The sequence below is a fragment of the Chrysochloris asiatica genome, unplaced genomic scaffold (genome assembly GCF_000296735.1).
Source record: "Chrysochloris asiatica unplaced genomic scaffold, ChrAsi1.0 scaffold00207, whole genome shotgun sequence".
In the NCBI taxonomy this organism is placed as follows: domain Eukaryota; kingdom Metazoa; phylum Chordata; class Mammalia; order Afrosoricida; family Chrysochloridae; genus Chrysochloris; species Chrysochloris asiatica.
Window position 1 is genome coordinate 2,606,401 of NW_006408725.1, and position 12,144 is coordinate 2,618,544.

At 38.5% G+C, this 12,144-nt stretch overlaps 1 protein-coding gene and 1 pseudogene across 1 annotated transcript in view; both read right to left on the reverse strand.

The window, feature by feature from the left end:
* The window catches only part of LOC102818077, a 32,858-nt pseudogene extending 28,734 nt beyond the window's left edge, over positions 1-4,124 (reverse strand).
* NME7 (NME/NM23 family member 7) overlaps positions 1-11,891 on the reverse strand; it is a 212,392-nt gene extending 200,501 nt beyond the window's left edge. The window contains exons 1-2 of the mRNA XM_006872652.1: positions 11,751-11,891; positions 9,567-9,733 (exon numbers count right to left, since the gene is read on the reverse strand). Coding sequence (XP_006872714.1) covers positions 9,567-9,733; positions 11,751-11,891 — 308 coding nt within the window. The remainder of the gene's footprint in view (positions 1-9,566; positions 9,734-11,750) is intronic.
* Positions 11,892-12,144: the final 253 nt, after the last annotated feature.

Consider the following 12,144-nt stretch of genomic DNA (forward strand, 5'->3'; position numbering starts at 1 on the left):
TTGTTAAGTGCCATCTAGTCTGTTCTTATTCATAGTGGCCCTGTGTAAGGTTTCTGAGAAGCGGTTGGTGGGTTTGAACTTCCAACCTTGCGGTGAGCAGTCCAGAGTTTATTGTACTACACAACACCACAACTCTGAGGCTTATACTAATGAGCCTAAATAAAACAGATTTGTTTTTTATCTACATTCGGTTACTTGTGATTGTTCTCAGTTAATAATTTAGAGCAAAGATTCATGATGTAAGGTTCAAGGGACATAAGGGGCAAGAAGACAGAAATAAGAGAGATTTTAAAGGAAGTAAAATAGATTGATAAGATAAGGTCCCCCATTTAGGCATGGGGTTACAAGAAAGGCTGTGCTCAAGGACATCTCCCCGTTTTCCAAGACTGTGATTAGGTGAAGTGGCACTAGAAAAATACAGAAAAAAAATAAGCCTTTTAATGTAAAATTAATTAATTCAATTTCAGATTTTATGTTTTTTAAGTGTCTTAGAAATCCTGGTAGAAATACTCAGAAAAGAGTTGAACATATGGTTTTGCAGCTGGGCTAATGACATCAATGTGGAAAACAGCATATAGTTGAAATGATGGGCGTACACAGAACAACCAGGGAGCGTGTAGAGAATGAGAAGAGAGCCAAGAACAGAACACTGGGAACACCAGCTGTTCAGGAGATCAAAGGACACTCAGAAGAAAGGGCCAGAAAGGTAGTAGCAGGAGGATGGAGCACCATAGCAACCACATGAAGAACATTTCAAATAAAAAAGAACAAAACGTTTTTCAGAATATTCCAACTTCGTCTGTTCTGGATGGGATAGAGGAAGGGGAGAGGTGAATTGTAGCTCTATAGGATAAGCACTGGACTGTTAACTGCACAGTTGGCAGTTCAAATCCATTGATCACTTTGAGGGAGATAGATGAGGCTTTCTACTCCTGTAAAGATTTATAGCCTCAGAAACCCTATAAAGGGTCACTATGAGAACCGACTACATAGCACACAGCAACAAGCTCCTACAGTACTTAGGAGCATTCAATTGTTCACTGAAAAGTTGGAAGTTTGAAACCACTCAGAAAGTCTACAGAGAAGGCCTGGTGACTTGCTTCCTTAAAGATTTGTTGCTGTTGTTATTGCCGTTGTTGTTGTTAAGTGCCGTCAGGTTGATTCCAACTTATAGCAACCCTAAATAAGGTAATCAGAGGAGCAGCTGGTAAGTTTGAACCACTGACCTTGTAGTTCAAACTGACCTTGAGATCAAGTGCTTATCCTAGGGCACCACACAACAATGAAAATAGAAATGTAAAAGGTTTGATGTATTTGAATTGTCATGTTAGCAAAGAATATTGAATATACCATGGACTGGCAAAAGAACTAACGAAAGATACTTGATTTATCATAGGGAAAAGTAAACTCATAAAATTCCTAATATTATTATCAAACGTTTTACCTTTAAATGTCAAAAACTTTTAAAATCATCATTTCATAACACCTTTTTCTCAAATATCCTGTCACCATGTCTTCTTTAACAAAGTAAACAGAACATAACGCAGTCTTGCTTCTTGAGGCAGACAATTTCATGAACTATAAAAGTAAGTCTTTTGAAGCTTTAGTACTCTACACCAAAAGGCCCTAACCAACTATGATTGTCTAGGGCTCTTTCTTCCTTTGACTGCTGATTTTTTTCAGTATGATTAATAGCAATTTAACAATTTAAATTCCTCTTATTTGACATATAATTTTAACTGAAAAACTTTGAAGGAGGCTCCGCAGATTCAGAGAGAAACATTTTCTTCTTCCTCAGAAGACTGGTAGCTTACATCTTCATGCATTTGTTGTCATCTGTATTACAAAATTGGTTTGTTTCTGTACATGCCTACAAAAATTGAAAATATATATTTTTGTTGTGTTTTTTGGTTCAATGTTGAATGATGACTCATAGGAGAAAGAGAAAGCATCTGTTTTTCTCTTCACTACCACCCTGAGCCTGTAGACCCTCCCTGTTGTTGTTGGGTGCTGTGGAGTTGATTTTGACTCTTAGTGACCCCATGTGACATAGCAGAACATTCAACCTGTTGTTGTTGTTAAGTGCTGTTGAGTCAGTTGTGACTCACAGTGACCCTGTATAGAGTTTCTAAGGAACGGCTGATGAGTTTGAACTGCCAACCTCATGGTTCAAACTGACCTTGTGGTCCAGCAATGGAAATCAAATTTGCTCATGCACAGGGTTACTGTGCATGAACAAACCATGTACAACTTCTGCTTCATTGCTGATGGATTGGTGACAGCTGAGCTATATTGACCCCTTCTTCTCCTATCCTACAGTCTGTCTGCTTCCACTTACAACTGTGCTATGGTATACTTGCTGTTTTTGGTTCTGCAGCAAGCTAGAAACAAGACTTGCATTTGGGTCAGGCAAGAAACTATGTAAGCCTTGTTCTTAAATAATGTGCCTGACCCACTCAAATAATCTGCAATAGAATATCAAACACTCACTGAGTTCATATAAAAATAGCACTTCAGATTGAAGGGAAAGACTATCACTTATAATACCGTCATTAGTTAACACCATCTGACAGCACAACAATCCTAATATAATCCCTAACAATGACAATGATGCCAACAATGGTGACTCTTCACATGAAAATGATTTCAATGTTTCTAGTTTGGGGTGATAGAATTTTAGAAAGACATAGTTTGTACTATGCCCTTGCATATAAACAATAGACCATAAAGCATCAATATTCATTAATATCTACTCAGATTTACTGACAACTAACTACTACTATCCATTTGACTTGACAGTTTAGAAACGTGAGTCAAATGTCAGATATCTACAGTCAAGGGATTTGGGAAGTGGAGGCTAGTTTGTAGTCTGAATTGAATTATATTGAATTACCTGTATAACAAAGTCACAATTAACAAATAGGCTCCATAGAGGTCATCTTTACCAGCCACCCACATCAGGTTTTACTCCACAAAAGGAGTTAGGTATGATGTGCATAGTAATAATGTAAAAAGTCATAAATTCTACTTGACACTACACAAAACTGAGAACTAAACCTGATGATAATTATTATAAAGATGCTATATTTGCAGGGTTGAAACACATGTACAGGGGGTTTCAAAAAGTTTGTGGAAAAAGGGCCTTGAAAGAGAGTGGAATTTTCCCATGGACTTTTTGAAGCCACCTCATATATCTCCATTTGCCTACATTTTTTGATAATCCCAGATGAAACAAAACATTATATTTTAAAAGTCTTAGACTCTGAAGCAGTTTATTTAGGTCACCCAAATGGTGGCTGAATTTACCAAGTGTAAAATTTGGGTAGTAGTAGTAGAGTCAGCGATGGTCTGACTACAGGGAGGACAATGACCAGGACCCACCCAAAGCTGATTCCCAAGGAGAGAAGGTCTGACAGACACCACCTTCCAAGTTGTGTACCAGTTCTGACATGCCTTCGATGGCAAGCACTTTCTCCTTCTTTTCTGGGTTCAATACTCCTATGCAATGACCACTTAGAACCTGCAGGCCATACTTACAGGAAGTGATTTATTAAGGAAGTAACAGCCTACAACTTGGGATCAGGATCAGGAAGCATGTAGGTAAAGACTCCTGCTATGGGAATTGGGCTTTGTGTGAGCATCATATTATATATAGAGCATGTGTTTGTATATTTCAACTCACATATATCAAATTAACATCCTTTCAAGCTGCTCTGACTCCTTGTTAGCATCCAGAGCCTTGAGGGTTGCACACTTGCACCTGTAATTGGTTGCCTCTGAGTTCAGGGTACATTCTGAGCAATTCCTAGGGGAGCCTAACCACTAAAGCCCTCAGAGACAGAGTAGAGAGACTGCAGCCAAGTGTCTCCTCCCAGGCAATAACCCATTGGGCAGTTGGGCAGGGCAGCCACGGAATCATGGCTCAGCTTCTGCAGCAGCTCAGGAACTGCAGTCCCACCACAGCTCAAAGGCTGCATGCCTTGCAGTGACTTAAGAGCTACAGCCAAGTCATGGACTGCAGCCAAACAAAAGCAACATCGGGAGCTGAACCATCTCTGAGTGGCAAACTCAATAGCCACTGCATCCTGGAACCCTTCCAAGCAAGCTCCTCCTTTGCACCCCATGTTGTCCAAATGAATGTTATGCATCGCATACAAGTATTTGAATGAATGACTTCAAACAATTGTTGTTGTTGTTAGGTGCCATCGAGTCAGTACCAACTCATAGCAACCTTATGCACAGCAGAACGAAACACTGCTCAAACCTCACTACTGTTGCCATGCTTGAGTCCATCGATGCTGCCACTTGGCCAATCCATCTAGTTGGGGCTCTTCCTCTTTTTCTCTGACCCTCCACCTTACCAAACGTGATATCCTTCTCCAGCGACTTCCCTACTGATAATATGTCCAAAGTATGAGAGACGAAGTTTGGCCATCTTGGCCTCCAAGGAGCACTCTGGCTGCACTTCTTCCAAAACATATCTATTGGTTCTTCTGGCAGCTCATGGAACTTTCAATATTCTCCTCCAACACCAGAACTCAAAAGCATCAATTATTCTACGGTCTTCCTTATTCACTATCCAGCTTTTGCATGCATATGAGGTTATTGAAAATACCATGGCTTGGGTCAGGTGCACCTTAGTCCTCAAACTGACATTTTTGCTCTTCAACACATTAAAAAAAGGTCTTGTGCAGCAGATTTGCCTAACGCAATACGTCATTTGATTTCTTGACTGCTGCTTCCGTGAGTGTTGATAGTTGATCCAAGAAGAATGAAGTCCTTGACAATTTCAATCTTTTCTCCATTGATAAGAATGTTGCTTATTGGACCAGTGGTGAGGATTTTTGTTTTCTTTACATTGAAACATAATCCATACCAAAGGCTGTGCTCTTTGATCTTCATCAGTAAATGTTTTAAGTCCTCTTCACTTTCAGTAAGCAACGTTGTATCATCTGCATATCGCAGGTTGTTAATGAGTCTTCCTCAAATCCTGATGTCATGTTTTTCTTCATAGAACCCAGCTTCCAGATTATTTGCTCAGCATACAGGTTGAATAAGTATGGTGAAAGAATACAACCTTGTCACACACCTTTCTTAACTTTAAACCATTCAGTGTTCCCATGCTCTGTTCGAACAACTACTTCTTGGTCCAGGTACAGATTCCTCATGTGCACAACTGAGTGTTCTGGAATACTCATACTTCTCAATGTTGTCCATATCTTGTCATGATCCACATAATTGAAAGCCTTTGCATAGTCAATAAAGCACAGGTAAACATCTTTCTGATGTTTAGCCAAGATCCATTGGACATCAGCAATGATATCCCTCATTCCACGGCCTCTTCTAAATCCGCTTGAACCTCTGGAAGTTCTCTGTCAATGTATGCTTGCAGCTGTTTCCGTATTACCTTTAGTAGTCCTAGTGTGGCGTTGTGAGTTATTGCACTGGACTACAGAGTCGGTCAGAACTCCATGGTTAGTGGTTCAAGCTCACCAGCTGCTCCTCGCATACTCTGTACAGGTTTGCTATGGATTGGAAAACCTCTCGATGGCACTTAATAGCAAACAATAGTTAGACTGATTTTACTTTCCCTATCGAATTAAATCATTTTTGGAGTTACAAGTTATGAGGGTAAGTCAAAAAGTATTGCTACTAGACTTCCAGTTCAGACATGCGGGTATATCCCAAACAAAATGTGTTTAAACATGTCTCTGAGTTCAGTGGATGGCCTTTCATCTTGCAGACAAGTTCTCGCAGTAAGTCATTTGGCTTAATCTTACTAAGGTGCCTTCAAAAAAACAGTTTCAATCAAAACAGTAACTGGCTTCTGAAGGATCTGTTGAGCCACTTAAACTCAAAGCACAGAGGTCAGTTCAGAAAGTTAGAGCAACTGTTTCAAGGAACTTCAAAGGAGTAATCTTGACAGCTTTTCTAAAGGTCAAACACACCAGTTGCTCAATGGAGAAAGATGTGACAGTATGTTTCAACAAAGCTTACAGCCTTAGAAACCCTATGGGGCAGGTCTACTCTATCCATCAGGGTCTCTATGAGTAGAAATCAACTGAATGGTAAACAAAAACAGCTTCCACCAGTGATTCCTATTTTTAATTACTGCCAGCAATCACTCCAGAAATGTCAAAAAGTCTCCCAAGGCAACCATAATATAAACCATAGGAATAAGTTCTGATAAAGATAACAATCAAAACTTCATTTTAAATATAATTCATTTTAGTCTCAGAGAATTGCTAACTCATGAATGTACAGAGTGGTTATGAGTCGGACTGCTAATCTCAAAGTCAGCAGTTCAAAAGTACCAGTGGCTCTGTGGGAAAAAGATGAAGCATTCTGCTTCTGTAAAGATTACAGCCTCAGAAACGCTATACAGGGTCGCTATGAGTGGGAAATGATTCCACAGCACATAACCACCACCAGCTTGGTAATACTGAAATTAACATTCAAAAAGAAAACATTATCCAAAGTCTTTGTTTTCTATTTGTCTTTTCGGCTATATCTCCAACTCATTGTGTCTCATAAATTGAAACTGAGGGAAAATTATAGCTCTGACAAAAAATAAAGAGATATACATAGAATGTAGTTTATCTATTACACAAGAAGAGCTGCAAGCAAAGGGAAGGAGATAGGCAAAGATGCCAGCTAGTCAGAAATGCTTCCCCAGACCAAAACCAAAACAACCCACACATTTTTGCAGGACACTCTGTGAATCATTCCTTGTTTGAGACAACACTAGGTTTTTAGAGATACACTTGTGAACAAGTTAGGTAAGTTTTCTTGAATCAAAATTTCTTTATATGGTTTCTTTCTTTCCTTAAAAAAAAAAAAAATCCATATTGTCTTTCTCCATTGATCAATCAACATTTACTGAACATACACAAATTACATCTGCATATAAAGTTGGAGACCTCCTATTTTGCTATGAGTTCATGCACTAAACTGCAGAGTCAGCTTGAGCCACAAGGTTGGTTGTAGCCCTATATACGGATTCTGAGACTGTAAGTCTTTATGAGAACAGACAGCCTAATCTTTCACCTGAGGAAAGATGGCTGATGGCTGGTAGGTTTGAACCACTGATCTTGTGGTTAACAGTCCAATGTTGATCTCATAGTGCCACCAAGACTCCTCATAATAGACATTAGTCGTAAACAGTTGAGAAAAACCTTCCTTGCCTACTAGCGCAATAGTCATTATTTGAGAACAGGGAGGAAATGGAAAAAGGAAGGAGTAAATCCTAAATTTTGAACTGTTACTCATTAATTTATTCAGCAAACATAGATAAGATACTTATAATGTGTGAGGAAACTTGTTAGGTGCCATGGAAAACATAAAAATGAATTATAGCAGAGTACAGGGAACCATTTGCCAGGTCTATGCATATTCCCATGTTCAATCCTGACATTCCCAAGGCAAACTAGCTTTGAGCTTTATTCTTGACTTTGTTCTATGACCTGGGACAAGTCGTCTACCATCTCTAAGTTTCAACATCCCAATACACAAAGTGGACTCATGATTGTTGTTGTTGTTGTTAAGTTCTGTGGAGTCAGTTCCGACTCATAGTGACCCCGCACAGGGTTTACGAGGCTGTAAATCTTTATGGGAGCAGAGCGCCTCATCTTTCTCCAGCGGAACCACTGGTAGTTTCGAACTGCTGACCTTGAAGTTGGCAGCCCGACTCGTAACCACTAAGCGACCAGAGCTCTTTAGGACTCATGATAGTACCTAACAATGTAAGGCTGTTGTGTGGATTAAACAAGATGATGCATAAAGTTATTCACACCACGCCTGATATAACTGCAGTCATTGAGAGGTTACTATTACTATAACTCTACTCTGTTCATCTCCTACATTCCTTCCTTTCTCTTCATTTCTACTGCTACTACTCTAATGCAGGCTATTCCTGGAATGACTGAAAAATGTTTTTCCTTTTAGCCATCAAATTAGTTTGGCAAAATAACTGATTTTCTGTGTGCCTAACCTACTATTTCCTGCCTTTGTACCTCTGTCCATCCCTTTGACCAGTGTGCCTTCCCATCCATTTCATCACAGAGGGTAAAGAGCTCCACAAAGTCTTCCCTGTTTTTCCACAACTGAAATAGAGCTTCCTTCTATGTTTCCACTGAGTTTATGACACTCACTTTCAACTATGTATAATAGCTATTTGTGTTCATGTGTATTTTTCTTCCTAGTCTGTAGTGGTATCACTAGGGGTTCGCATTACCCATGCGCCATTTCAACCTCCTCTCATACCAAGATATTCAGAATCTTTAGTAATGTTTATTATCAATTTTAATAATAAAATGTGATAAATATAATTTTTAAATGCTAAAATGTAATATTTCTAAGATTATAGGAAATTAGCAATAAAATTATTTTGTAAAATCTTGCTACATTGAGTTACATTATTAAAGTATTATTAGTATCTGAGTGGAAACTTTTTTGAGTTTTTTTTTCTTTTCCTTTAACTACTACTTCATTCTGAAAAAGAAAGCTACTGATACAGGTTTACAGATACTAATTACCACAATATTGTAGCTAAAACACCAGAAAATTTAACAAAATCAGTGATCACAAAAATACCAATAGCAATAAAATCAACAATGTGTGATTATAGCAAATGTTGACAAAACATTGTGATTCAAAGTGTCATTGTGATTGGGTAATATCAATAGCTCTGACCAGAGCACATTAGAAGGTTCAAAAAGTGAGTCAGAGAGTTTTAGCCTGTAGGTATACTGCTGGACTCCTGGTAAGGCGCTGTAGAATCAGCTTTGGACTGCGAACCACAAGGTCAGCAGTTCAAGCCCACCAGCTGCTCCTTGGAAACCCTATACAGGGTTGCTATGAGTTGGAACCAACTCAACAGCACTTAACAACAACAACAAGGTATACTAATACACGTAAGCTGAACTCACAAAAAATGTTTTTGTTTTTAAAACTACAGTAATTCATTTGAAAATAATGAATTTCTGCGGAAACACTGCACAACAATTTAGTAAACTCTAATTTCGGTGTAATTGACAGTGTCAGTGGGTACAGTCAGCACTCTCTATGGACTCTAATGATGTCACTTCTAATCTATGAGCAGCGTGAAGGCTTACCCAAATTGAGTGCTCCAAGATGGCTGTAGCCAGAATCAAAGGTTATCCTGTGCACATGCGTCAAGGAACTTAATATAGATACAGGTACATGGCAACAAAGGGAAGAAAAATCTGTCAGTGCTTTGAAAAAGGAAAGTTTCAAGCTTTTGTCCCATAAGTCATATTTATCTGAAACACAAAGATTTTATATATATATTCAAACATTTCCAAGTGCCAGTTAGATGCATGGTATGAAGAATAAAGAGGCATATTATATTATAGGATTTTCACCCCTATAAAATAAGATTATAAGATTGCTATTCTCAGTAAACAGTAAACCATAGCATAGGCTCCACACAATCCTAAAAATGTCCTAATACTGAATTGGGTTACTTAAAAATCTCAACAATTTGAAACCATAAGGTAGAAATAGGAAATTAGAATTTGGTACTATTTATGCAACTGTTTTCTTACTTTTCTTTCCTACTGCCCAGCTGGCGAGCAGTATATTGATCCCCATAGTCAATTAGCACTAGTTGTCGAGAAAAGATGTTCACTTTGTTGCCTATAAATAAATCTTCCAAGCGCAGGTCATCATATTTGGTCCGCTTTAAAAATGTACGATGATTCTTTACATCATGCTAGAACCAAAACATGAACAACAAAACAGGTATTTATCAACCAGGAATAGTAATATTATTATAAACTAGAAATAGTTCTCAATTCTGTCCCATAAAAGGTAAGCTGCATTCTCTTTCTTTTTAGCTACAAACACAAATCATAAATTTTTTGCTTTATAACTTCTGTATATCCTAGTCCAATTCAATAAAAATGTAAGCATTTCTTATTACAAACTTAATACTACAAAAAATCCTAAATTTAGTAAGATTTACTTATTGTCATATCGCATTAGGAAATTATGGTTGTTAAGTACTGTCTAATTGTTTTCAACTCATAGTGACCTTGTGCTGGCTTTCTGAATAGTGGCTGGTGGGTCTGAACCACTGACCTTGTGGTCCAAACTGACTTTGCAGTTGACTGCTTATCCTACAGCTCTTACAAAATCCACAAGGAAGACAGTCACATATATAAATCTCTGCTTTCTTGCCTATACAAAATACCAATGCCAAATAGATTCATTTGCAAGAGCAGATGCCAATAAAAGGACCACACATAAACTAACAGGATCCTCTAAGCTCAATCTTCTTCAGTTTGAGTTCTGTAGCAATAACAGCTTTCAAAAATGATGACACATTTATAGCATGTCATAAATGATCATGTTTATTTACAACCTGGCACTATAAGAAAAGCACCAGCCTGCTAACCACAAGATCGGCAGATCAAACACACCAGTCACTCTTCAGAAATCATATACAGGGTCACTATGAGTCCGTAACAATGTGACAATACTTAACAATGTTTTTTTGTATTTTTTTTTAATGTTTCTATTGTTAATTATGTGATAGTTTACATGGGAGAACATCAGCTTTATATTCATCCTATATTTTGTTTCATTGCAATGATTACAATTCCCTCCATGCATCATCAAACAACCAAAGTGTACACCTCGCAAGCCTGCCGCCACTCCCCACCACCTTCAGCACACAACCCCTCTCCCTCCCTGAGTTGAGTCCCCAACCTCTCCATCTCTCTATGTCATTGTCTCTGCCTCCATCTTTGGCATCACTGCTTCTCTGGGTAGGGTCCTGCACTCTGCTCTTCTCCCTTGATGGTCCCAGGGACCTCTGCTCCTGAACTGCAAAATCAACCACTTCCCTCTTTTTGTTATAAAACGTCCATTTCCAACACTCACAGTCAGTCCTGATAGCAATTATTCACAACTAAACCATAAGAGTCTTATCCCCATCTCCTTTCATCAGACCCATCCAGACACTTTGGAATCACTCAGTAGAGATTCTACTTTCCCCTGCACCCTCTGGAACTAGGCTCCATCTTGAAAGCTTGAAAGCCAGTCACTTCTTGCCTTTGTAATTCCCCCCACCCCCCAATTTGGGTAGCCAATGTCCAAGTTGCCCATCGCTGTCAACCCTGTGTACCAAGGCGGGGGAATGATCCTCGCTGTAAAAATGTGTTCCCTCTTTGAGCTAATACATCCATAAGTATAGTTCAAATTCATCAAATTGTAGCAGATTACTCTTTTTTCCTCTTCTTTCTTCTTCTAGTAGAGTTTTGATCATCCAGCCATTAAAGCCAGGTCTAGTAGGTACTATCTGCAAGTAAGGGTGTTCTTGTGCATCTCCCCCTCACTTCTTATCAGCTGGATGCTTCACTCTCTGGTCTGGACCTCTGTGGCCATGTCCCTGTCCCTGGGCCAAGGAGTCCCCAAGTCTTACCACATTGCTAGCCAACCAGGTCTCAACCCGGGTTGACAGGAGTCTATTGAACATATAACTTCACTGCTATTTTTCCCCCAATTCCCCTTATCGGTGACCAACATGGTCACCAGCAAGACAACATGCCTGCTTGTGTATTCTCCTTGAATCTTAGTCTAACAACAACTATCTGTTAATCAAAAGCACGTCTACTCCAACTTCAGTTTTAATCTTACTAATCTTCCTAGTAATTGTTTATATTGGATTTACAACAAATACAAAAGTTCTCATGAATACACGTATATGCAAAAAAAGACTGATTTACCATTTCAACAGATCCATCCACTGGGTAAAATAAAAGCTCATAACGTCGAAGAAGTGAAGCATTTGGATCATACCACTCTGCAATGAAAGCGTATCTTTCACTATGATTCTGCAAAGATAAAAAGAATTTTAATAATGACATATAAAATATGAGTACTCTTGTGCTAATCATACAAAATGAAAGCAAAAATCACATATTTTACAAAACATGTATTTATTATATTGAATTATTCTGTTTTTCAACCATATATCAACAGTGAACAACACACCCTCATATATGGTTCCTTTTAATTTTTCATTAAATATTCTTAGACATCTCAAAGATAACTTATGGACTGCTTCATATTCCACAGCCATCCAATCACCCAGGGTAAATTAACATTTTCTCTTATTCT